Consider the following 26,693-nt stretch of genomic DNA (forward strand, 5'->3'; position numbering starts at 1 on the left):
TGAAAGGAGCCAGGGTCACGGCAGGGCAGGGTCCAGCGCCCCTGTGACCGGCGGGCTGCCCTGGGCCCACGGCATGATGGGGCCAAGGGCGGAGCAGGGCCCCGCGGGCAGCACGAGGGCCCTGGTCGTGTCCTCAGGTGACAGGGCTGCTGCCTGAGAGGCCACCGGAGGTAATGGAACAGGGTGCACTCAGGCAGAGGGAGTCTGGGGCGAGATGCTTACACTGGTCCTGAAGGCCCGGCTGGAATCCTGAGGTACCTGGGGCTAGGGATCCCCGACGCCCCTGCCCAGGGGGAGAGCCCAGGCAGACCTGGCTCAGGGCTGGGAAGAAGGGTAAAGATGGGGCAGAGGACGCTGGATCTTAGCGGCCTGCCCAGCGAAAAGTTAGTTTCCCTCCGGCAGGGTGGGGCGGCGGGTGACACCGGGACCATCCCTCTCGCCTCCCAGGGAGCCTGAGGCCCGGTGGGACGGGGAGCACAGTACGAGAGGTGGCCAGGGCCCGCAGCTCGGGTCAGGCGGCCGGCTCCTGCGGCAGGTTCAGTGGCGGTGGTGTCCCTGCAGGCAGGGCCGGACCCTGCAGCCCCTGGGGCTCCCGGCTGGCTTGGGGCAGCACCAAACACAATGATGGCAGCGAGATGGCGGGAGGAGCGGGACCTGGCGGACCCACAGCCCGCAGTCGCCGGCGGAGGAGAAGGCATCGAGGGCGGGCTCAGTCCCGGCTCCAGGCCCTGCGGAGGGCGGAGGCGGCAGTGGTGGCGCAGCAGGGACCTGCTCGCCCTCTGGACTCCCGGGCGCGGCACGGTCAGCGCAGGCTCTGGTACAGGTAGGCCGAGGTGAAGAGGGCGTTGGCAGTCAAGCTCACGGCCAGGAGGCCCTGGACCAGGGAGGGGCCGACACGACCTTTGAGGGAGTAGAGAGACCCAGTCAAAGGCGCGCAGGTCAGCAGACAGGTGGGGGTCTCACCAGAGGTGTAGCCATGGGGCCCCGGGGCCACACCCCTTCTCTTTCTGGCCCCAGGGGCCTCCCTACTTGTTGGACACTAACCCGGTCACCTGGTCAGTCCTGCCTCCCTGAAGGCACCTCTTTCCTGAGCCCGCACACAGGCAGGACTGGCCTGGGTGACCTGGGCCTGCACCTCGGGAGGGGGAGGGATGTGACCTCGCTTTACAGACAGGAAATGGGGCTTCGGTGGGACTAGAACCCTGACCAGGCCTCAGAGGTAAGCAGGCAAGTGGGGTTCCCCACCCCAGTCTGTGTTCAGGGGGTGACCTCAGTGCTACCAGGTCACAGCCCCAGATCCCACCTGACTTGGGGGCAGCACCCAATCTTTCCAGGAAACCCCGTGTCCATCTTCAACATACGTGTGCCCCGCTCCCAGGGGAGGGTCACGGGTGCGACACCCGAGTGCCCAGCAGGCTCACACAGACCCAGGGCCTGATCTCCCAGCGGCCCCGCAGCCCCGGACGGAGGCGGATCTGAACCCAGGCAGCCGAGTGCCCACCAGGCTCACACAGACCCAGGGCCTGATCTCCCAGCGGCCCCGCAGCCCCCGACGGAGGCGGATCTGAACCCAGGCAGCCGAGTGCCCAGCACAGCTGCAGCCCCTGCCGCCCCAGCAGGCCCAGGCTCTCCTGCAGCGCCCTCCCCGACTGCCTTGAAGGCGGTGTCAGCGGACCAGCCGCGGGACTGACCGCTTACTGTTACCTGTGACCACGTGACCGAGGCCACTGTAAGGGGAAGACGCAGACCCGCAGAGGCTGGGGTGCCCTCTGCTGAGCCACAGGCCGCACCAGAAGGCGCCGGTGGGTTACCTAACCGCCCTTCACCAGAGGGCCCCTCAAGGGGTCCTTCTCGGGCAGGGTCCCAGACAGAACGGGGGTGATGCAGCTGCAAACCCAAGGCCCCACGCTGCTCCGCCCTCTTCCCGAAACAAAGAGGGCGCAGACCTCTCCAGGCGGCGGCCTCCTCCGAACACCCCCGGGTGGTCGTGTCCACCGCGCAGGTGGACGACTGCGATGAGTCGTCCTCCTTCTTGATGGAGCGGCTGCTGCAGGCGCTGCGTCTCTCCGGCACGGACCTCATGTCTGCAGAGAGAAGGGCGTCGCGGTGGGTGCTCCCAGCTCACCCCAGGCCCAGGACAGCCCTCGCCCGCCTGCCCGCCCCGCTCCCCGTTCAGACCCCGGCTGCGAGCTGCCAGGAAGGGGGCTGGTTGCAGAGGAGCAGAGATGCCCGGCCAGCGGGTGCTGGTGGACGACAGCCATGGTAAGGCGTCCAGGTCAGTGGGGCAGGGAGTAGCCGACACCGGAAGGGGACCTCCACCTGCCCATCACCAGTCTGGCCAGGATTCAGGCCCAGGGTGGCCAGGTCGTCTGACATCGTAAGAGACAGAAATCTACATGTTCACGTGAGAATTCCAAATTTTCAAGGTTGAGGTCTAATTTAAAAAGCTTTAACTACTTTGCAGACCAACATTATTTCAGCAAAGCAAGAATATCTGTTACCAGATACCGCTTGTCAGGATGTAACACGTTTCGGATCCATCCCAAGGAACAGACAACCCTCAAGGTCAATTACACAATTGGACAATAAAAGCAGCCAACAGAGGGCATCGTCCTGGAGGGTCCAAGGCCATGAGAAGCCAGGCCAGGGGCTCCTGGGGCTTGGGAGAGCGGAGGCACACCCTCGGATAAGGTCAAGAATGGGCCCTGTGCAGCCTGACGGAGTCCCCGCCACCACACTGACCACAGACCACAGCGCGCCCCACAGCCCTGCTGGCAGAGGGTCGTACCCACAGTGTGCTTCGTGTCCTGCGCTGGCTGCCTCTGGGGGGGCTCGGTGCTGAAGTGGCTGCCGTTGGGAGGCAAGTGTCCATCTGAGCTGCTGGGGGTGCTGGGGGCCTCCCCGGGGGGCGACAGGAACAGCAGCAGCTTCTGCCCCCTCAGGTTGAGTCGGGCAGGGCTGATGAGGGGCCTGCGGTGGCGCAGAGAGCCAGAGCTGGAGGCCACCGAGCCGGCCACGGAGGGCGCTGGGGAAGGGAACGGAGAGGAGGGGCAGCTCCCCGACAGCAGGGAGAAGTAATCTGGAGGGTGGGAGGGTGACAAAAACAATGCCGATAGCGTGAACTGATGCAACGGTCACAGCCAGCTGGCCACAGCCACTCTGCCCGTTGGCCCAGGAAGAAAGGCTGCGGAGGGAGGGGGCCTCCCCGCCAGGACCCGAGGGAGGGAGAGGGCCACAGAACCTCAGCCATGCCCCTCTGCCTCCTGATCTCTACCCAAAGGCCCTGGTACCTCCCTCAGCTGACAGCAAGGTCGGGACAGAAACCAGCTCTTGAGACTTAAGGTCAGCCGGCTCACCCAAGACCTGCTGATGGCCATGTCCACTGGGGGTCACTGATGAGGACAGCACGACATCTAACCCTGGAAACTACCATGCTCGTTTCGCAGAAGTGGAAACGGAGGCAGAGGACTTAGTCACTTGCCAGGCTGCCCAGCTGAGACACAGACCCTCTGATGCCCGCGCTCACACTTAACCACCGGGGCCACATCCCCGTCACTCCACTTACCTGGAACAGGAGCCTCCCCAGATCGAGACATCTGAGACGGAGGGCGGCTCCCACTGAACAGATACCCTGAGTCTGCGGAGGGAGGGAAGGTGACACAGGTGAGGCCTGCAGAGAGACGGGCGCCCACCTCTCCAGCCCCGAGGCTGCTCTGCTGAATCCAATCTTTGTTGTTTACATCCTGCCTTCCAGCCCGAGGGCCGAGGGCCGAGGGCCCACAGACTGGTGGTTTGATTCCAGTCAAGGGCATGCACCTGGGCGCAGGTCAGGGTCATGTGGGAGGCAACCAATTGAAGTGTCTCTCTCATATCAATGTTTCTCTCTCTCTCCCTCTTTCTAAAAAAATCAATGAAAAAAATAGATAAAAAAAATAATAATAAAAGGTCAGGCCTGTGTGGTTCAGTGGTTGAGCGTCGATCCCTGCACCAAGAGGTCACCAGTTCGATTCCTGGTCAGGGCACACGCCCAAGTTGTGGGCCCGATCCCCAGTGGGGGGCATGCAGAAGGCAGCCAATTGATGTTCTCTCTCATCGATGTTTCTATCTCTCTCTCCCTCTCACTTCCTCTCTCTGTAAAATCAATAAAGGAGAAAAAAAAACATAAATAAAAAAAGAAAGAAAATGCCTATTGCCTTAAAAAATCAATGGAAAGTATCCTCGGGTGAGGAATAAGAAGGAATAAACAAGAAGCAGTCTACCACTCCCTCCAAGATGATCGGTGAAAGGCTCCAGCAGGGTCTACACCCATGTGGGCCCAAAGCTGCCGCACCCCTACCCGGAGGGCCTGGAACCCTGGCTCCTTCCTGGTGGGCAGCTCCAGACAACAGTCTTTTGGGGGAAGGGCCAGCTGCTAGGCCTCCCAGGTTCCCATGTCCAGGGCATCCCAGGGCCTGAACTGGGCGCGGTCTCAGCTGTGACAGGCACGCAGGGCCCAGGACCTCTGCTGGTTAATGGTTTCCTGGCAGGAGGGCAGGCGCAGCCCCTCCTCCTAGCGACCCGCCGCGTTTGGTTCCAGCGATGTCCAGTCTCGGTCTCTGTCCTCGGGGCGATCCCACCCGAAGGCCTCGAACTCTACCCACCTCAGCCCAAACGCTGTGTCCCCTGTGAGCGTCCTTCCTGCAGTGTGACCCACCTCTACCTACGAGGACGCCGCCTGCACCCAACAGGGTCGCCTCCTAGAGCAGCAGGTCCCCAGGCAAGTCACGAAAGAAACAGGCTGAGGGGTCTGACTGAGCTGGACCCCACCTGCGCTGCTGAAGGGCTGAAGTGACAGTTTGCGCGTGGGCAAGCTCTGTGCAGCCCAGAGGCGCCTGTGCTCTCGGAGGAAGGGGTCCGGCGAGGCCACCCCAAGGGTGAGGGGTGAGGCCCGCCCCGCCCGCCCCAGGCTTCCCTGGGGGAGGGCCAGCACAGAACAGGCGCAGAGCTCCGAGCAGGAAAAACCAGGTGGACTCACAGTCGCCCTCCCGGGGAGACGCGGTGGGGAAGCGTGACGAGTGGGACGGTCTCTCCTGACAAGGACCAGGTCTCGGTCACCTCAGGGTCCACGTGCAGCACGTAGTCAGTATGCCTGACCTGAACTGAATCCTGCCCTCCGGACCACACAGGAAGGCCAGGGGCAAATGCCCCGGCCCCCAGGTCTGAAAACAGCAGCAGTAACAGCAAGAATGGCGACAGAAGGACACCCCAAGGGCATGAACGTGCCCTACTGCTGCTGGATGCCACTGCCCTTGGGAGCCCTTGAAATGCATCCTCAGCCCTGGCCGGTTCGGCTCAGCGGTTGGAGCGTCCGCCTGCGGTCCAGAGAGACCCGGGTTTGGTTTCTTTTTTTTGTTGTTTTTTTTTAATCCTCACCCGAGGACATTTTCCCATTTTTTTGTTCAGGTAGAGTGGGAGAGAGAGAGAGGAAGAGAGAGAGAGAGAGAAACATCGATGTGAAAGGAACACATCGAGTGGCCGCCACCCACACGACCGACCAGGGCCGGGGACAAACTGCAACTGAGGTACGCACCCCCAGCGGGAACCGAACCCAGGCCTCTCAGGACCGCAGGTCGACGCTCTAACTGCTGAGCCAAACTGGCCAGGGCCGGGTTTGGTTTCTGCTAAGGGCATGTACCTCGGTTGCAGTTTGTCCCCAGCCCCGGTTGGGGTCGTGTGGGTGGCAGCCACTCAATGTGTCTCTCTCACATCGATGTTTCTCTCTCTCTCTTCCTCCCTCTCTATCTGAAGATAAATGCAAAAACATCCTGGGGTGAGGATTGAAAAATAAAAATAAAGAAACACATCCTTTCGCTTTACCACCACCACCACCGCCAGGCAGGCGCTACTACTGGTCTTATTTTTCTTGAGGGAAACTGAGGCTCAGAGTGGTTAAGTCTCTTGGTGAAAGGCAGCTACTCAGTGGGCACAGCAGGACTTGAACCCAATTCTTCCAGCTTGTACGCAGCTGGAGTCCCTGTGCCCAGCTGCCCGTCGCGCCCAGTGCCTCTTACCTGCTCGGGTCAGAGAGGGGATGGTTCCCAGCGAGAGGGCCCGGCTGAGGCGGCCTGGCAGCGAGGAGGGCGAGGCCCGTCGGGGAGACCGGAACAGTTGCTGGTTGGCGAGGGGCAGGAAGCCAGGTGACGTGGGGAGGAAGAGAGATGGCGAAGAGCCTGTGCCGCTCGGGCAGGGCATGGCCAGGCTGGGGCACGCGGGGAAAAGGCCGGCAGAGTCTCCAGAGAGGAACCTACAAGAGCCGTGGGCGGGGAGAGAGGGTCAGCCCGGGGCTCTGGAGGCGCCTCGGCCAGCTGCTCCCTCTCCCTGGTCCAAGGTGGGGCCTGAGTCGGGGTCCTGGAGGAGGCGTGCGTTAGTTCAAGCGGAAAAGCAGTCGGACCACATTCACACCATTAGGATGGGGTGGCTGGGAGGTGCCAGCGTGACCCACCCCTCCCTGCATGCCCCCTCCGTTCCCCCTCAGCGTCACAGCAAACTAATTCCACTAAGAATCTCGATATTAAAGTGACACTGTCGCCCTTGCCAACCTCACGCCAACCCTTCGCCTTGAAGCCAAAACGTCCAGCCTTGCGCCAGGCTTTCAGTGACGGCCGTGGGCTCCTTGTTCTTCCTGCTCGTGCCCAGAGCCTCCTGACAGCAGCCAAGCTCGGGGGCCCTGCTCCCCGGGGCCCGACTGCTGCTCTCTGGCCTGACACTGGACACTGAGCTAAAGCCCCTTGCAGAGCAGGGGATGGCGGGCAGCCAGGGTTAGGATCCCCAGGAAGAGACACACAGGACACAAGCCAAACTCAAACTTAGGAAAGACCCGTAAGTGACCGCAAGGCTGCCCAAAAGACAGAAGGTGACAGTGTCTCTTTAACTCGAGAATGGTACAAGTCACACAACAGGACCCGGTGGCCCAAGCCAGACTGTCAACCATGCTTCTGATTAAGGCAACCGATTACAGAGGAGGAAGGACAGAGACAGTTAATACATTAGTCTGCCCACTGTCTGGATGGAGTTGCGGGAGGTCCAGCCTTACCTCGGTCCCAAGGGACAAATGAGCCCATGGACTATGTGCCGATGGACGGGCAGGCTGGCTGAGACCCTGCAGCAGAGCCGGGCGGCCAAGGAACCCACCAGGCCCCTCACAACCAAACGCCCAGGGCACGGCCAGTCAAGCTGCACTTTGATGAGTTCCTCGCTATTTTTCACCCCTCCCTTTAAACAATCTTTGAGCCCTGGCCGGTTTGGCTCAGCGGTTAGAGCGTTGGCCTGTGGTCCAGAGAGACCCAGTTCGGTTCCCACTAAGGGCATGTACCTTGGTTGCAGTTTGTCCCCGGCCCTGATTGGATTGTGCGGGTGGCAGCCACTCGATGTCTCCCTTTCACGTCGATGCTTCTCTCTCTCTCTCTCTCCCCCTCCCACTCTATCTGAACAAAAAAATGGAAAAATGCCCTCGGGTGAGGATAAAAACAAAACAAAACAATCTTTAAGGACAGTGCAGGGTCAGAGTTGTCCTCCTGCAGACCATGTGACCTCTTTAATGCCTTCCAAAAGGCCAGCAGCCCATCAGGATTTCAGAACCAAAGGCGGGCTGGTGTTTGGAGAACGTGGAGAAAAGGGAGGAGCTCACCAGGCCAAGCTGCAGAAGGGTCTGATCAACCTGGCTGGCCCCAGGCTGCACGTGCCCGAACCCCACCTGCTGACCTGTTCTGAAGCCCGAGACACCGGGGGAAGGCTCCACCCCGAAGAGAAGCTACGGTTTCCTGCCGTCATCTCTGAACTGCGCAACCATTCGGCAGGAGGGTCGCTCCGGGCGAGCAGAGGCAGTAAGGGCTCGAGGGGCCTCTGGCCAACTTGCTCCGATCACACACAAAGCTGTGCCCTGCTGGGGCCTGCCTCCCAGGGGACCCAGGTCTGCCTGCACCCAGGCCCTTCCAGCAGACAGCAGCAGGACTCTGCCAGGAACTCCTGCGCCACCCCCACCAGGCAAGCGGGTGACAGGGAGGGTCCAAGCCAGGCTGCAGGTTTCAGAGGTGGTCAGCTGGCCCAGGACAAGCTGGGTCTTGCCAGCACTTTCCCCGATCCTGCTCACACCTGGGGCCTCCCCCATGCTGTCCTGTCTCTGATTATACTAAAAACCTTGGCACTGAGGCGGAGACAGTTCTTTGGTCTGACCCCTCTTGCTGTGACACCCAATGACACCATTCAATTAGTGAACCCTTGTAAGGTGCCAAGTGTGAGACCAGCTCCGCAGAGCCTCCTGTCAAAGGGGCCCCGTCTTCGCTGGCCCCCGAGAACCGCGCTCCCTTCGGCAAGGCCCCCAGACCACCCTGCGCTCTGGAACGGCCTCAAATAGGCCAGAACCCACGCCTGCACGTCACGGGGATAAAGGGGTCTGAGGAAGGGCCGGTGCTTGCAGTGTCCTGACACTGAGGGACGTGTTTCCACCCAGTCCCAGCCAGAGCCAGCAGCGGAAGGCGCAAGGAGGTCCTAAGCAGCAGTTTGCTGAGACCGGGAATCCCACCCAGCAGGGCACGCGAGGACAGCCGGCCCCGTGCCGGTCCACGCCCCTGCCACCAGCTCCCAAACCTGACCCTGCAGGCATGCCTGTCCCCCAGTCCCCACCCCTGGCACAGAAGCCTCGGAAAGAACGTGAAAGAAAAAACAAAAAAGACATGGCACCTGACGCCCATGGCCAGAGCAGGGCCTGGAGGCATTTATTTGAGATACAACATCAAACACACAGCGTCTACGGCGGGAGCTGCGTTACAGTGATTCGAGGGTCACTAGACAATCATCTGCAGTTCTACTACATGGCCAGAGAGACGACGAGACACGCGACAGTCAAACAGGGATACGGGTCCCCTAGGCCCAGAGGGAGAGAAGACAGCCACGTGCACCTCCCCCAGGTCTTGGCGACACAGGTCCGTGGCAGGGGTGACACGTTCCCAGTTAATCAACCACGATCCCAGTATTCCAGCACTTCCTCAGCTGTTGCCAGTAATGTCAGAAGGTGCTGGAGGATGTTCCAAGGAATGAAACTTTAAGGGACAGATAGGTGACTCAGAGAGTCACACAGAACTCTAAAAGGGCAGGAAGCCTTCCTCTATGAGGCTCATTTCATGAGGGTGTCTTCCCATCCCCACCAGGGGGTGAGGACAGACATCTGCTCCGCAGGGCTCCGGCCAGCTATCATAAATAATCTAACTTAAATACACACACACAGATGTCCTGCTTCTACTCAACACCAAGAAAAGCAGTAATTAGCCACAGGCCGTCAGCTTCCTGCAACAGGAGGCTCCAGACGCAAGGGCACGCACACCGCCTAGCCGACAGACCCCTGGCTCTCCACCAGCAGGCCGGCTGGGGTGAAGGGACAGGCGACGGGCCAGCAGGGCTAGGACCTGGCTCGGCCACCCCACTCCTCCTCCCGTCTTCTCAGGATGTCTTCACCTCACCTCACACAGAACAAGCAGGCAGGGCCTTGTCTGAGACCACAGGGCCAATGGGGAGCAGCTCCCGACCCCCCAGGCTCTTCGCACACATATGTGGAAAGAGGCAGTCTCTAGGGTCCGCGAACACGAGGATTAGTGACAGTGGGGCTCCACTACAACTCCTGTGCTCTCTGGGCCCGCACCCGGGGTCTGGCTGGGGCCTGTCCCAGCTGCCCTGCAGGCTCAGTCGGTGGCCCCTAGCTCAGTGTGCCCTCAAGCACCTGCCATCTGCTCTGGCCTTCGACTGTGGAGTGGAGGGAGGCCCCTGGAGCAGCGGCTCTGGGAGGCAGCCCCTCGGGGGCTCTAGGCTGGCACGGGCCATGGGGCTCCTACCTGACCCAGGGAGGCCCCTGTGGGCTCTGTGGCTGCCCCACTGCAAAGCAGAAAGTAGAAGCCTGAGCACCCTCAGTGAGGGATGCCAGGGGCTGGAAGAACAGTGACAGGCCAGAGTGACAAAGTGACAAACGACCTGGTGTCCTCATGGACCTCATGTCCCTTGGGCTGCTTACCCTGTGCTAACCTTGGGCAACCAGATATTTTCCCAGGTGTCATCCGGAGGGTGGGTGGAGAGCTGGGGACATCCCAGGCATTGGGGCGGTGGCTCAGGCTCTGCACTGCCGGCCAGTCGGGGCAGCCTGAACCCCAGTTCCTGCAGGGGCTTGGGGAAGGCCCAGCCATGAGGATTGGGGTCCTGACCTTCCAGGGCAGAGCCAGGGGCTTCCAGAAACCGGGCAGGGCATGTGTGTCCTGTTCTGTCTGGCCCACAGTCATGCCAAATAAATAGATGAACACAGGACTCTTCAGACTCCCCAGCCTGGGCCAACTCCCACCATGGCCTGGCAGTTAGGAAACCCGCTGACCACAGCAGAAAAGGACTTTCCACTGTTCACTGTAAGAGCCTCGCCCTACAAACTCGTGGTCAAGGCCAGCTGGGCACAAGAACTGCACCCTCCACTCCCAAGGAAGGAGGCTGCGGGGTCACAGGGGTCTCAGGAAGGTCTTGGAGTGGATGGAGCAGTGGGCCCAGGGGGCAGCCCAGACTCCTGGTCCCACCAGCTTCAAGCGGGGCTGGCGGGCACTGGGCAGGACCAAAGGGACAGACCAGAGAAGTGATGTGGGGACGCGGTGCAGGGCTCTCCTCTGGGCCCCGCTCAGCAGTACCTGCCCATATCAAGTTCCCCAAGTGGTCAGGCCACGTGGCAAGGGCCCAGCTTGCGGCCATCATCACCAGGCCATGCCAGGAGCTCAGACGAGTCACAGGCAGGCTGTGTGGGTGTTGTCCGTGTTCTGGCCTTGGGACAATGAGGGGGTCTTTGGCCAGATAGACGGTGGCAGTGGTGAGCAGCTAAAGGGCCCCCGGGGGCACCCCAGGTTGGGGATGACTTCCTGGTGTGGAATGGGAAGGGGAGAGGGGCAGGCCCGACTCCTCAGGGAAGTGAAGGGCTGGGCCCGGACGGGGGTGAGAGTGAGGCAGGAAGAAAGATGCAAGACAGAGAAGTGCCCTGCTCCGGGCTGGGGCAAAGCTCTGGGGCTGTCCGTCCGTCTGTCCTCCCCCCGCATCACTGCTGCTTCTCTGACCTTCGGGGCCGGAACCTCCGTGGGCCCGTCGTCTTCCTCGTGGCCACAGCTGCCGTGAAGCCCACCAGGCAGCACAGGGACATGGTGCTGAACTTGAGCGTGTCCAGCCAGCTGGGCGAGGCAGCCTGCAGGTACTGCTCGGCCAGGTGCAGCCCCAGCAGCAGGGCCCACAAGCAGGTGGCGAAGGCGTCGATCCTCCGGAGCCTGAGAGAAAAGCAGGGGTTGTGGGAGGGCCCATCTCAGCGGGGCAAGTCCCCTCCTCATGCTGCCCCGGCCTGCCTCCTTCATCCACCGGCCCCGCCCCGAGGACACAACCCAGGGCCAAGAAGAGCGCGGGCCTCTCAATCCGCCTCCAACACGTACACGCTGCACGACTCCGAGCAGGTGTTTGTCCTGAGCTCAGGGTTCTAGCCTGTAAAACGGGGCTAAGCAACCTCCCCGTCACTGAGATGATGCGGACACCGTTCAGAACAGGGTATGCAACTGCAGGGGGTGGGAGATCAAGGGCCCAAGAGCCCCCCGCCTCTCCAGCGGCCCATTAGGTGGGGGTGGTTATCGGGAACCTGAGGTGGAGAGAAGCGGTGACTCGGCCCCGGGGCCCCGGCACAGAGCAGAAAGTGGAGGGCCTGCTGTGAGTGCCGCTGCCCTGTGAGGCAAGTCGTTTGCTCCGTCTCGCCCACTGGGCTCCCAGCTGCTGGGAAGAGGGGCACATGCTTCAGGACACGAAGCTGAGTCGAGGGCGGCGTGCCCAGCAAGCCCTCCTGGCTCCAGCACCAGCCCTTCCCTCCCCAGCCGCGCCCGAGGCAGGAACCAGCGATCCAGAGCAGACGGGGCCCACACGCACCTGATGCGGCCGGCCAGCAGCATGGCCAGCAGGCAGGTGAGCAGGCCCAGCACGACGATGCCCATCTGGTGGCCCCGCCCGAAGGCCCAGGCTTCCCATAGCTTCTCTGTCACATGCTCCGGGAGCAGGCCCAGCAGCACACGCCAGCCCTCAGCCCCAGGGGCTGTGCTGTTGTCAGAAGCAGCTGAGCCATTGCCGCCAGGGGGCAAAGCTGGAGGCAGGGTAACTCCCGGGGCAAAGGGGTCACTGGTGCCATACAGTGTGGTAGCCAGCAGGAAGGCACAGGCCAGGAAGGCGAGGGCACGGAGCACGATGACCTGGGCTGGAGCCTTCACAGCAGATGAGCAGAAGCTCTGGGGGAGGGAGAGACTGGTCAGCGAGATGGCAAGAGCCACCAAGAGCCATTCTGGTGCCCACTCTATGCTCTGGGGTCTGGCCAGGGCCCCAGAGCATGCACTGAAGAAGCCACCCAGTCCCGATCAGCAGAGACGCCTTTACAGTGCTCAAAACTCGGGCCTGGCCAGTGTGGCTCAGTGGTTGAGCGTCGACCCTGCACCAAGAGGCTGCCGGGTCGATTACCAGTCAGGGCACATGCCCAGGTTGCGGGCCTGATCCCCAGTGGGGGGCATGCAGGAGGCGGCCAATCGATGTTTCTCTCTCTCTCTCTCCCTCTCCCTTCTTCTCTAAAATCAATAAAGAAAAAACAAAAACAAAACTCAGCTGTCCCTAGGCTTACTGCTGAGCTCCGCTGACCCGTCCCATCTCTGGGTCTTCACCCCACTACGAAAGTTACTATGTGGGGGAGTTCACTACATTCTTAAAGAAATCTTGTTGATATTATGGTGACTTTATTCTTTCAAGTAAGTTTTTTGGTAATTTTGCCAAATTCTCACCATAGCTTCCCCTTCTGTGACTTCTACTGGAATTATAATAAACATATACATGACTCCGGCCAAAGTGAAGTTAAAAAGACGGCACCGGGTTGTTCAGCCTGGGAGCACGTGAAGAGGAGAGCCACGGGTCTGAGCGTCCCGCGCAAACACGGCCTGCAGGCGGGCGGCGTGGCGGTGTGGCAGGGGCGTGGCTGCAGACGGAAACCACACGCCAATTGGATACAGGGCACATCTGGAGACCTGAGGGTGTGGGTAGAAATTTCCTTGGGGGGTGGGGGGGATGGCTTTTATGTCTAAATTCACTTGCTACTATATCAGATTTGAAAAACCAGAACATTCCACTAACTAAATGCTGATGAAAAACTAACGCGTTTTAGCCAAAGGGTCCTGGGTTTAAATCCCTGTGCCTCGGCACAGCGGGCGTGGGGTGTGGGGCCCTCTGTCAGTCACCTAGCCTCCTGCGTGGTTTCCTTTTCTTTTCTTTTTAAATCCTCACCCAAGGACATCTTTGCATTTATCTTCAGATAGAGTGGGAGGAAGAGAGAGAGAGAAACATCAATGTGAGAGAGACATACTGACTGGCTGCCACCCACACGACCCCAACCAGGGCCGGGGACAAACTGCAACCGAGGTACATGCCCTTAGCGGGAACCGAACCCGGCACTCTGGTCCCCGGGCCGACGCTCTAACCGCTGAGCCACACCGGCCGGGGCCCTCCCGCGTGCTCTCTGTGGCTGTGAGTGGGAGAGACAGAGCCGAAGAGCATGGCCGCCGCGCGGTGCTGTGGGAACCCATGACGGGTGTGGGAGGTGCCAACACTGCAGGGCACCTCCAGACCATCAAATGCGCCAATGACGGTGGGCCCCAATACTGAGCCACTCTTCTCAGGACACTGCTCCAGCTGCTGATACAACGAGGCTTGGGACAGGGTGGAAAGGTGGCCCCTTGGGAAGGTTGTCCCCCAGGGAGAAGAGTCTCAGCTCTGGAGAGCTGCCCTCCAGTCAGTGGTGCCCAGCCCTCCGTGAGGGGGTATCCTGCACAAGCCCAAGGGCTGACGCCCCACATGCTCCTGGGCGCCATGCTCAGACCTGTGTGTGGCTCTGGTCGGCCTCCCGGCGCTTGAACTGGTGGCTGAGCAGCAGGGCACGCAACTGGCGGTTCTGGTGCTTGATGTAGTGCTCCACGGCCGCCTGGCACGGCCGGCACAGCTTGTACATCTGCTCCAGGTGGTGGCGGTACACCTCGACCTCCTCGTCGTACCTGCCCTGCGGGGTCGGGGGCAGAGGCTCAGGCCCTTGGGTCCACTGAGGCTGCCGCCTAGTGGCTTGAACCTGAGTTCACTCACAAGTGGAGTGACCGTGGGTCATTGTCCCCACTCTGATCTGCTTCCTCTGCTGCCCAACAGGACAAAGCGCATGGAGGCAGTGACCAGGGATGGTGACCGGGAACAAGGGCTAGCCCAGAGCTCAGGATGCAGCAGGGACCCGCAGGTGATGTGAGACACTCTGGCCAAGTTCTATTACTCCAGAGGATGTCCCTGGAGGCCCGGAGTTCTCAGCGGGGCCCCTGCTTCAGGCCCTGCTCCTGGACTCAAGCTCCAGGAAGGTGGTGAGCCACGGGAGAAGCTGGTTCTGGACTCGAGTAGACAGACACCCCAGAGGCAGGGCCTCCCCTCCTGTAAACCCTGGGTCCAGAAGGCACTAGAGGGCCCCTGGCTCGGCTTAGTGGGAGCTGTAGGGTCCTTGGGGCTTCAGGAATAGCCGGAAGACTGAGTGCAACCCCTCCTTTCCTCCTAAGGATGCAGAGACGCCCCTCTCCCTCCCCATTTCCAGGGCGCCAACACCTGCCTGTAGAGGCCAGCAGGGCTATCAGTTTGATCTTACCTTGCTGGGACCAAACTCACAGAAAAGCTACCCCGGTTGCCAAATCACACAAGCCTCCTCCTTTCTGCAGACGCCCCACCCTCCCTGCCCGAGATCCCGGTTTTCCTCCCTCTCACTCCCCGCCCCCGGAAGGGTCTTGGGAAAGCCAGCGTCTCTGGGCCTCAGCTCCTGAAGTCACAACCACTGGCCACAGGGTACAGAGGCAGGACTGGCTAGATGACAAGGCTGCCGGGCTCCACTGCAGGCCCAGGGAGGTGGACTCCTGACACCCAGCCTCTCAGCAGCACCCTGCTCTGCTCCCCTCCCAGAAGCCAGGGGCTTCCTCCACCACCTGCAGAACCAAGCGTCTGGCCAGCTGTGGACAAGCCTGACTCAGAGGCACACAGGTGATGGATGTGACAAGGCCCAGGCGGAACGACCTGCCCCTGCCCAGGGACAAACCCCTCCGGACCGGCAGGCACCAGGTTTCTACGATGTTCCCAGGCTTAGAGCCAAGAGAGCAGGAACCACGGAGGGGGAACAGAGCACACCCCGGCGAGATGAAAGATGACACCCCCGGAATGCTGGGCCCGCATGGGTCAGGGTGGGAGGGGACCCCGCGGGCACTGTCTGGAGAGCCCTGGGCGCGCCTCCTCCAGGCTGCTCTGAGGCACCCCAGCCCGTCCTCGCCCCTCCCTGTCCCGGCCTCACCTCGTCCCGAGGCGAGAAGGCAGCCAGCTGCTTGATCTTGGTGGTCTGGTGGTGGCTGCACCTCCTGCACAGCAGCACCTGGCTGCTCACCCACTGCTGGGGCTGCGCGGGGGTGCGGGGGCTCGGCACGCTGCTCACCACATGGTTCAGGTGCTCCAGGTACTGGGCGGGGATCGGCTTGTTGTAGTCACCATTCTGGGGGAGAAGGGATAGTCAGCAGAGGAGCCCCAACCCAACGTGCGAGTCTCCACAGCGGCCGGAGCGGGCTCCGCGCGAGGACAGAGGCCACAGCTTTCCCTCCGCAGACACCTCACAAGGAAGCCCGGTGGGCACGCTGCCGAGGGCACGGCCCCCAGGGGGCGTCTGGTGCAGGGCTGTGCACCACGTTTATAACTGCGGTGGCTGGGCAGAGCTGAGGCGTGGGCACAGCGTGGTCTGCAGAGCCCGCAGACCCCTGGTCTAGTGCAAGGCAGAGAGTGGGCGTGGGCCAGAAAGATCCAGGCTGAACCCAACCTGCCAACTCTAGTCCCCCGGTCCCCTGGGCCTGTTTCCTTCTCAGAGGAGGGGCGCAGGGTCAGGGCTGTGCTGAGGGTGGGACGGGGTGGGACGAAGGCCTGCGGCCCGGGCGCACCTCCTGGAAGCCATTGTACTGCTCGCAGTGGGGGCAGTCCCAGCAGTTTCGGTTCCCGTAGGGCACCACTGTGTCCTGGTCGCAGAACCAGCAGTTGACCGTGGTGTGTGTCGGCTTCGTCCTGTGCACAGGGAAGAGGAGAGTCAGAGGAAGCCCCTGCCCCTGTGCATGAAGGAGAACATGGAAGGGGGTGGGAGGCAGGACCAGGCAGAGCCCCGCCCCCCAGGTATCCCAGGGCCCAGCCAGACCCGACACCCACCCTGAGAGGCCTGTTCAGGCTGCGGAAAAGGCGCTCCCAGGGAGCCTCCACCCGGAAGAAGCCTCCCGCGCTGCACAGAAGAAAAGTCTCCAAGGAATGGGGCCAAGCAGGCGAAGGGGCGGGGACCAGAGACAGCTGCTGGGCCTGCGGCCAACCCTCCCTAGTGGAGGGAACAGAGCCATCAGGCCACAGTGGCATTCCTGGCCACACGTGTGGTGACAAGTGGGGTCTGCAGGCTAATCCCAGCCCAGACACCAGGAGAGCTGTGCTCTGGGCCCTCCAGTCACCTCGAGGGCTGTGGGTGTGGCAGGGTGTGCGCAGCAACTGCCTAGCAGAGCCCTCCAGCCCTGGGGGTCTAGGCACATGTGGGTGATGGGAGGCAGCTGCTTGAGCCTTGGGGTCCTGGCCAGGCCACCACCAGCTGTGGGGGTGCCGCTTGGACCCTGCTACAGTGGGCAGCCACACCACAAAGGTGGCCCCCCAGCTTCCAGGAGCCAGAGGCCCCAGCTCTGCCCACTTCTAGATATCAGTCCCCGGGAGCGCCTCCTATCCCTTTAGGGCCTGTGGGTCGCGACCCCTTTGGGGGTCAAATGACCCTTTCACAGGGGTCACCTAAGACATAACAGTAGCAAAATTACAGTTATGAAGTAGCAACAAAAATAATTTTATGGTGGGGGTCCCACAACATGAGGAGCTGCATTAAAGGGTCGCGGCCTCAGGAAGGTTGAGACCCACTGCTCCAGGCCCTCTGTCCGTCCTTCCCGCCCGACTACCTAGAGCCACATTTGCAAAGTGCGAGAGCACGCGCCCAGGCTATCTGTGCCTCACAAGGATCCAATGACACAAGACACACAAAGGTGCTCTGCCGTAAAGGGCCAGCTCTGTCACTATCCTGTCCCTGTGAGCAGGGCTCCCACTCCGGACAGCGCAGCTGCCTCCTGCCCGCCCCCACCGACCGCGGCAGGCTAGCAGAGCTCCCCAGTGCTCACCACTTGTTACCTGGGGACGAGAACGACTCCTCACAGGGCACTGTGCGTAGGGGTGCTTAGCAGTGCCTGGCCAAAATGTCCCAGAAATGCAGTTACATGCGGTGGGCGGAGGAGGCTCAGGAAAGTGCTCTCCCCCAAATCCTCTCAACCTACTTCTTCCCCCAAGCCAGAGATGGACAGAGGAGACGAAAGCAGGCTCCGCAGGGAAGGGCCAGGGTCCAGAGGGCACCCGGATTGCCCCATGCAGCCACAGCCCCACAACCCCTGCCCCAGCTCTGGCCAAAGCCCTCACAATGGACAAAGGACTGTCATGTCACAACTTGTCAACAACAGAGGCAGGGCCTGGAAAGAGCAGCATGTGGTCACAGGCATGGCCTTCGGAGAAAGTCATTCTGCCTCCAGAAACCTCCACTTCTCTTGCTCGTCTGGCCAGTGGGGATCACGACAATGCCGCCCCAGAGAGCTAAGAGGATCCAGCAACGCTCAGCACTGACACCTCACTGTGCTTCCTGCACAGAGCACGGAGGAGCAGCCCTGGCTGGAGGTGTGGCCGCCGCCCCACTCGGAGATGCCAGCACGTGGCGCCGCTGGGCAATGAAGCACCCGGCTTTCACTTGATTAATCAGCACCTGCTTTCCAGGCTTCTCTGTAACTGCACAGGGCGTGTCCCGGGGGGATGATGCCTAGGTGACCTCTCTCATCGGCCCCCTGGGGCCCTCCAGCCCTTTCACCCCAGAACCCCACCACGCCACATCTGGACTGAAGCCAAGCAGAGGAGCTGGCAGCCCATGAATAAAGAGAGGGATGGGGAAGGGGACAAAGACGCCAGCCCAGGGGACTACGGCTGATGCGCAGGAACTGCAGCCTCCGTCCTGAGAACCAGCCTCGAAGCCCCTCCCATCCCAGAAGTCATCATTTCCACTGGGAGTCCCGTTGCTAGGGAAATGAGCCTGGCCTGGAAGCTGGTGGCAGGAAGGGGAGGAGGATTAGCCCAAGTCCCTGGGGCGCGCAGCTCCAGCTCCTGTCACTCTCAGCCCTTGGTAATCCCTGCCCAGGTGAGTGGGGGAGGGTCCTCTCTCATGGTCAGGCGGGGGTCACAGGTCCATGAGTGGCAGATGGGCTAGCAAAGCAGTGGGAGCTGGGCTGAATCTCTGCCCCCACGCACCAGTCTGGGCCTCCCATACGTTTGACACGTGGGCGATTGTGAATTGTGTCCGGGGCTCCACTCGACAGACCATTTCACAGCTTGTCCGGTTTCCATGCTGGTCCTGTGGTCCTGGTCTCTGGGCTACACCCACCTCCACCTGACCCGAGGGAGCAACGTTTGGGTCCATCTATTCCAAGCCAGCATAGCCCCGGCCCCACTCTTGCTCAGGGAAATGCCCCCAGCTCCCCCCAACCCACCTCTCCCCAAGCAAAAACCTCTGCCCAGCAAGGCTCTGGGACCAACCACTCTTGGTGGAGAAGGTCCGATGTGACAGGACAGAATGTCCCTCCCTGTTCGCCTCAGGAGGCAGCATCGGCCCCAGCAGATGGGCAGACAGGAGCCACTCAGCTCCCACCACACCACCCTTGTGCTGAGCTCTTGGCTCTCCTGCGGCCAGAGGGGCCTGAGCAGCTGAGCGCAGGCGTCCCTCGGGAGGAGCAGTGTGCTGGACTGTCCCGGACAAGCCGGCACACACACCAGGGAAAAAGCTAACATATGCCCTCAACAGCAGTACCACCCCATCAGTCCATCAGCCCCGAACACAGATGTTCAGTTAAAACAAAGCCCATGTTCTGACATCCCACAGCTCCCTACAGATGCAGGTGTGTGCCCCAGGAGGGAGTTCACCATAGGGGCTGCAGCTCCAGGTCCTTAGCCCAGGGCCCTGCCAGGGGTTGGGCACTTGCTCAGCCCAGCATTGTACCAGGCCAGTATGTCAACTAGCTTCCACCAGGCCCTGAGGGTGTTCTCAGAGCCAGACTTGGGTCCCTTAGGGGCCAAGTGGTCATCCTCTGGCAGGGCCCCAGGAGGGGGGTCCTTGCTGGACCCGTAGTTGGCTCCTCACTTGTTCCACTGTGCCCTGACTGGATAACACATGTTGTCTCACCCAACAGGGAGAATCCAAGAAGGTGTCTCCTGGGCTGTAGCAACGATAGCATCAAAACGCCAGCCAGGACCCAGGGGCCTCCAGGGGGAGCAAGCCCAGCCCACCTCTGGGGGGAGGGGGACAGCCCTGCCGGAGTGGGCGGGCCCTGCTCACCTGGTGCTCACTGAGCTAGGCTCATGGAGCGGTAGACAAGAGCAAGCTCTCCACTTCTGACCTGGACACAAGACAGTGACGACCTCACGGGGCAGCTGGTGACAGATGCCACAGGAGAGAGGCCAAAAAGCAGAGCGTCTGCTGTCACCCCAACAAACAGGTTTGCTGGCCAGCAGGGCAAAAGGAACAGATGGCACTCAAAAAAGCAGGGGTGCTGGGAAGAGGGGGACCACCCAGCGTGCGTCCAGGGAGCATGTCCCCTCGGCCAGAGAGGAGAGCATGAAGAGAGGAGAGGGGAACAGGGACTCGGTGCCAGGACAAGGCTCTGCTCCTTAACCTGAAAGCTGCACCTCCTCGGCCTCCCGAGGACAAAGTGGACGATTCAGTAAACACCTCTGGATGCTGTGGGTGGCCCCTGAGTCCTGAGCATGGGCGTGCTGGCAGAGGATGGATCCTGGACGCAGTGCAGAGCAGCAGGGGCTGGGGGAGGGATGGGCCATCAAAGCCACCTGGACCCAGGCATGCAGGCTACAGGAAGTGTACCCTATTATGCCAATGCTGACAGCCATGGGCTCCCATGGGTGCGCAGGATCTGCTGTTTAACAGCTGGGTGCTGAAGGACAGGAAGCCCAACCTTCCGAGACTTCGTTTCCTTAGCTGTAGAAAGGGGAGAACAGTAGCACCTGCCCCCAGGTTTCACCACGTGGCCGCGTGCAGGTGCTTCCGGCCATCAGTACTGGTGGGAAAGCCAGGTCGGCCCTTCAGGGAGGGGACCTTCTCCTGTGGATCCCCCGGCCAGCGTTCCCTCCATGTCCCTCCACCTCTATGCTGGGCCCGCAAACACCCACAAGGTCAAGTCACTTTCCAAAAACAATTCTCCTTATGTGTCCTCCAGAGGGTCACTCAAAACCCGTGCAGTGGCCAAAGCCACCGTTCCTCTGTCGAGGTGTTTTCCTCCCTGGAAGGAGAAAGGTTCAGTCTCTGCGAGGCTGGTCTTGCTCCCGAATTGTGACAGTGGCCAATTTATGATCCCAGACAAATGCCGTGCTCTGTGAGCATATCAGCACATCCCGAGAAGGGCTGGTCCTTAGCACAACCAACAGGTCCCAAGGCCACCCCACGGCATCCCTCGTGCTGCTGGAGTGAAGAGCCTTGCCAGACCCTCCTAGCTCCCCTCACCAGCTTGCCCAGCACACCCAGCTCTGCACAGAGGCCCCCGACTCTGGCCCTGGGGAGAGGGAAAGCTGTGCCTGGCCGCCTGACAACAGCCGAAGCACAAGACACGGGAGCACGCAACCCAGTCCAAAAGCAGCCACACTGCACACAAATGAGGCGGGGCAAAGCACCTTGCACCTCATGTATAAAATGACTGGTTTCAATCAGCTCGTTCTGTAAGCCCTCCCAGCTTCCAGAAATAGGGCAGGAACTGGGACACTAGAGATGTGGGTTGTCAGGGACCCTTCGAGTTGGGGGCTCCTGCTCCTTCGATCCCGACTGCCTCCCCTGGAGACCGCCCCCTCCTAAGCCTACCAGTCTGGCTCATCCTGCAGACACAGCTGGTGTTCCTCCTACCCCTTCTCCTCCGAGAAGCCTGTGACTCAGTCACCCTCACTTCTTTTACTCCTGGGTGAGAACTGGTGCATGGTGGTGGTGAAGGAAGGACATTCAGACTGCCCAGGTTTACACCCCAGCTCCTCCACTCGCTGCCAAGTGACCGCAGGCAAGTGCCTTGGCTTCTTCCACCTAAAATCTGAGCTTCACACCTCTCTCGCTGAAGTTACACCCACCGGGTCCTCAGAATGTTCTTACAACCACAACCTTTTTTCCCTGTCGCCTGGGAAGGGGGATCAGATCGGGAGATAGTCCAGCTGCTGCAGTCCCTGCTGAAGCAAGAGCTGTATGTAAGCCCTGGCTAGGGAGGTCCATGACAGGCTGCTCTGAATGGGGTCGTCATGATCCCTGAGTGTGGGCTAGGGCTGGGGGCCGCCCCGAACCAGCTCAGCCGCAGCACCGGCCCATCTTAAACACTCCTGAAGTGCGCCAGGCTTTCCCCAGGGGTTAGGGGCGCGGGCTCCAGGGTCAGACCACTTCAGATGATACCCTCACTCCTGCAATCAATAAGAGTTGACTTAGTTCTCTTGTCCCTCAGCTTCTCTAGGGAGAGCAGGGGCTGTGGTTCTGCAATGGGCTAATGCGAGATTAGGGCGCCCGAGGCAGTGTAGCAGCCCAGAAAGTGCCCCCGACATCAGGCCACCCCAACGTGCTCTCGAGGACCAGGGAGCGGGGCTGGGTGTGATCAGTCAGCGCGGTCTGATCGCCGGGGATTCTCCCGCAGGGTTTGGGGGAGGCTGCAGCTCCTCCGCCAGCACAGGTCTCGGTGGGGAAGGAAGTTTGTAACCCACGTGCTGGCTGGTCTCGCCCGCCCCGCAGTCCCGGAGTCCCCAGCCCACTCCTCAGCCGCTTCCGGACACGGATCCCAAACGCCGTCCTCTTCTGCGGGCTGGGGCGTGCAGAGCGGGTCCTAGCACGTGGGCACGCAGGCCCGGCCCCCATCGCAATGCCGCGACCTCGCCGGGCACCGGGCACCGGCAGGGAGGCGCGGTGCGGCCCCAGAAGCCGCCGAGCGGGAAGGCCGCGGGCGGCGGGCGCGGGGACGCGGGGACGCAGGGCCGAGGCCGCGCGGGCCGCGCGCACTCACCTCCGCGCGATCCGGTAGAGCAGCACGCCGGCCGCGGCGCACGCCGTGACCCCCAGGCCGCCGGCCAAGCCGGCGGTGGGGCAGCGGGCCAGCAGCGCACTCACTCCCTCCATGGCTCCCCGCGCGGCCGGCGGGGCGGCGGGCGGGCAGCGGGCAGCAGGCGGCGGCGCGGAGGAGGGCCGCAAGCGGATCAGGGCGGCGGCGGCGCGCACCTCCTCGCGCCGTGACCTTCGTCGCTTTGTAGCCGGCGCGGGCCCACCCCCTGACTCGGCGCGCTCCCGCCGCGCAGCCAATGAGGGAGTGGGGCGAGCCCGGTGGGCGGGGCTCTGGGGGAGCGGCGGCGGCCCACTGCGCCCCCTCGCGGCTGGAGGTGGGAGGCGGCACGGAGCCCTGGCCGGCGTGGTCCGCTCCCGCGCTCCTCAGGCCCCTCCCAAAGCCTGCCAACCTCAGCATCTGCGCTGCTAGGACTGCTTCGTCTTCGCTCCTGCTGCTCCCGTTTCCCGGCGCCTCAGCCCAACCCGGCCGGCCGATGCGCGCAAGGCTTGTTGGCTGCAAGGCGCAGCTCCTTAAGCCACTTGCACTGAAGCCACTCCCGTGGTCAAAAAAAATTTATAGAGACATGATTATGTCTATAGAAACGGACAGGGACGAAGCTGAATCAATCAAAGGACAGCCACACATCTGAACGTGAACATAATGCAACTATTAGAATGTCAGAGCTATTGGCCTGGAGGGATGAATAACACACTGTCCAGCAACAGCAACATGCACATTAATTTTAATAATTTCAGAAGTTTAACTAAATAAACCCCTATAATGTAATGTGTATGCTTATAGGAAGTAGAAGATGGTTAAATGAACTGCTAAGTTACTTCCAGGAGGTGGGATTAGCAGGAAAGATTCATATTTTATGTGTTTTAGTATTATGCATTTGGCTAAATTACTTTTCTAACTAAAAAGAAGTGAGTAGGAAATATTTATATTTAATCACACAATGTTTCCGTATTCCCACAACTTTTCCAGTGTTTTCGGGGGTCACCAGCCTGGTTTCCTGTGGCCAGTTAACCTGCCCCACACCCTACTGGTGTGCAGAGAAAGCTCATTCTTGCAAGTCGGCGTCAGAGAGAAGGCCTGTGGTCTGCAGTCTTGCTTTCACCAGCGCAGCACGCAAAGGAACGGGCAGCGGTGAAGCTGCCCTCTCAACACGCAGCTTCCTGTTGAAGTGCCGTTCTCTCTCCACGGAAGACTGTCTGCACGGTATCCCACTCACAGGCAGGGCTATCCCGGGCATGAGTGGTTCCATGGAGCTCTTAGGCAATAGGGCGTAGACACACAATCCTTAAGTGAGCTGAATGGAAGCTTTGCTGGAACTTGGCTTCAGTCAGATCATTCCACAGGCTCAGATGCCCTGATACTTTTCATTCTTCTACGGGACAAGCAGTACAGACCGGCTTCTGGACGGCTGTTTACTTACCATCTCTGACACCTCAAGCCTGTCGTAGAAAACTCTGAGCCTCTTTGTATGTAAAATGTGGCCAATGATACTACTTGCCTCACCAGGTTGTCAGCATTAACTCCAATGAGAAAACACACCACCTTGCACAGTGCTTGGCACACACTGGGTAAGCATAAGGGGTTTTTAAGTCTCTTGTATATAATACTTAAAATAATTTATATTACTTAAAAATGATAAAATCTCAATGACTAAGCTTGTGGAGAAGAGAAAAATCATGGGACTTCTCCATGAACAGCTCAGACAGTGACATTACCCATTTAAAAATCAACAAGTGCCTGGCTAGTATGGCTCAACGGTTGAGTGTCAACCCATGCACCAAGAGGTTGCCAGTTTGATCACTGGTCAGGGCACAAGCCCAGGTTGCAGGCTCGATCCTCAGTAGGGGGCATGCAGGAGGCAGCTAATCAATATTCTCTCATTGATGTTTCTCTTTCTCTCCTTCTCCCTTCCTCTCTCTCTAAAAAAAATCCAGCAAGCTCCTTTATAGAGAAAGCATCGCCTTTTCCTGCTTGTTCCCATCCTACCCCTGGGCCCACGTTTCTTGTGTTTGAGCACCCTGGTGCAGGCAAGCAAGCAGAGAACTAACTGGTACTAGGTCAACATCACATTTATTAATTCAAGAATGTGTAACTGAAAATTATTTTGAAATAACTATTTTACCTAATCAGTGAATATTAAGCAACCTGATTTTTAATCTTCATATTAGGTAAAATCTTGAGGAAAAATTAAGGTTTTAAACAGAAGGATGGTGATAGGTGCCACTATCAAACAGTCACTAAAATGAGGTTCTGGAATAGAAATATTTTTATTGTCCCACATTTTGGAAGCCCTGAGGCTTGACTGAAGCCATTTATTTTGACTTCTACCTAGCTGTTGACAGTTGAAGCAGGTTCTAGTAGAGAGCTCAACACCACCAACCAACTCCCTTTATGACTCAAGGGAAACAAATAAAACTCAATTTCAATACAGTTGGAAAACATCCTCTCACCGCTACCAGAGTAGCTGAACTGAACCGGAAACTCCATGCATTGGTTATCAGAGTTGTGTCCTTCCAGATATTCAGACTGAACAAGAACCCAGTGTACATATGAGTACAGCCGAGAGAGCTGATGGGAGATGATCTGTCTTACCTGCCTTCTGTCTTAGCATTTTGTCCCTTATTAAATTTCCTCTTCAGATGGTAGGGTGGGTTTATAATTTTGGTAATTTCTCGTTTCTAGGATTAAAAAAAATTTTTTTGAACTCGGGTATTTAAACACCAACACCACTTCCAGTCAGAATAAAATCGAGCTCTGCAAGGAGCCGGCCATCAACCTGTGTCACCGACAGACAGTAGGGACTAACAGGGCTCCCGGCCTGAGGAAATGTCACTCACCACATTCCACGTCCACAGCCGGCCACTCGGGTGGCTGCACTCTGACTTAGCTACAAAGTACGTTGTCTCGACTCGGCCTAACTTCAGGAAATACAGCCAGGAGCAAGGCTGCTGGTAAACAGTTTAAGACTCTCGCCTTTGGTTCAAACTGGGGATGGAGGATAACAACTTCAGGAAAACCTACATAGCTTAAAAATACTTAATGTCAGGAGTTGTATGTTTTGTTTCTTTTAACTCAACAGCCTGAAAGCTTGCAGTATCAATCTGTATGAGACTTGGAAATGTACAGAGGAGGAAAATAGCTGGGAAGTCTGTCTTGGTCTGCCCAGAGCCACCAGAATGTGACACCTCCTACTGTCCCGTGTGAGATCTGACATTCAGATTAGAAAACAAGTGTACTTTGACTTGAGAGGTTTTCTCTGTGTTTCTAAGGTTATGTTTCACTCAAGACCTGTAGTTTACAGTAAGTAAACATGAAAGAGGACAAAACCCAAATTTATACTTAAATTAAATAGCATGATTTAATTTACTTGCCGCTTAATCCCGAATACTCTTAAGTTAAAAAAAAAACCAACACAAAAGTTAATAATTAACTATTAACGTTAATGAATTTAAACCTTCCAGAAAACATGAATCCAAAAGGAAATGTCCAACAGGTGACATGAGCCATATATTTTACGGCCTTTCCTGTTTAGGTCTCCAACATTCTAAACATCAATGGAAAAGAAATTCTCTGTGGAGTTTTTCAGTTTTATTCTTCTAGAGCGCAGTTGTCTGGCCTGTTACTGAGGACGGTCCTCCAACAGGTACACAATCAGCTCGTAGGTGGACAGCACGATGGCAGTATTCGGGATCTGCCGGACGAGCTGGGCAAAGAGTCCTCTGTAGAAGGCCAGGTAGCCCTCCTCCCGGAAGACCAGCCGAGCGGTCTGCACAAAAGACTTGTACTTGGTGCCCTCCTCCCGGAGCCGTGTCCTTATGACTTCTGCAGAGAGAAACACATACTTGAGGTGACAAATCACTGCATTTCCAGACAGTCTGAGGAGAGACTTCAAAGCACACGTCACAATCGTCAACGTACACCCCCCCCACTTGCCACCTTGGCTGTTTGGACGGGGTCGCACAAAGACGAGGGACAGGAAGATTGGCTCGGAGCATTTCCTGACTCTGGGAAACGGTCAGTTAGGGATAGACACACAAAAGCACAAAATCACTTTGAAAGGATTTTAAAAAGCTTAGTTTGGCCCTGGCTGAGTAGCCCAGTTGGTTTGGGTGTTGTCCCGATATCAAGGTTTTGGGTTCGATCCCAGTCAGAGCACACACAGGAAGCAACCAATGATGCATAAATAAGTGGACCAACAAACTGATGTCCCCCACACCCCCCTTCCTCTATCTAAAAAAAAAATAAAAAGAAATCAAAGAAACGAAAAAGCTTAGTTTGCCCTGGCCGGTTTGGCTCGCAGTAAGAGCATCAGCCTGCAGACCAATGAGTCGCAGGTTTGATTCCGGCCAAGGTGGGCACGTACCTCGGTTGTGGTTTGTCCCCGGCCCTGGTCGGGGT

The 26,693-nt window shown here is 59.2% G+C and overlaps 2 protein-coding genes across 2 annotated transcripts in view; both read right to left on the minus strand.

Moving 5' to 3' along the window:
• Positions 1–477: 477 nt before the first annotated feature.
• Positions 478–22,359, minus strand: TMEM201 (transmembrane protein 201). The gene is made up of 11 exons (XM_036257422.1): positions 22,242–22,359; positions 16,050–16,170; positions 15,419–15,613; positions 13,934–14,110; positions 11,953–12,305; positions 11,109–11,312; positions 6,051–6,283; positions 3,566–3,637; positions 2,789–3,079; positions 1,947–2,084; positions 478–900 (listed from the first exon to the last, which is right to left on the minus strand). The coding sequence occupies exons 1-11, from the start codon at positions 22,352–22,354 to the stop codon at positions 803–805; spliced, it is 1,995 nt and encodes a 664-aa protein (XP_036113315.1). The 5' UTR covers positions 22,355–22,359; the 3' UTR covers positions 478–802.
• A 3,268-nt stretch (positions 22,360–25,627) lies between these two features.
• SLC25A33 (solute carrier family 25 member 33) overlaps positions 25,628–26,693 on the minus strand; it is a 30,965-nt gene continuing 29,899 nt past the window's right edge. The window contains exon 7 of the mRNA XM_036256260.1: positions 25,628–26,117. Coding sequence (XP_036112153.1) covers positions 25,915–26,117 — 203 coding nt within the window. The 3' untranslated portion in view covers positions 25,628–25,914. The remainder of the gene's footprint in view (positions 26,118–26,693) is intronic.

This window comes from Molossus molossus, unplaced genomic scaffold, assembly GCF_014108415.1.
Source record: "Molossus molossus isolate mMolMol1 unplaced genomic scaffold, mMolMol1.p scaffold_m16_p_12, whole genome shotgun sequence".
NCBI classification, from domain to species: domain Eukaryota; kingdom Metazoa; phylum Chordata; class Mammalia; order Chiroptera; family Molossidae; genus Molossus; species Molossus molossus.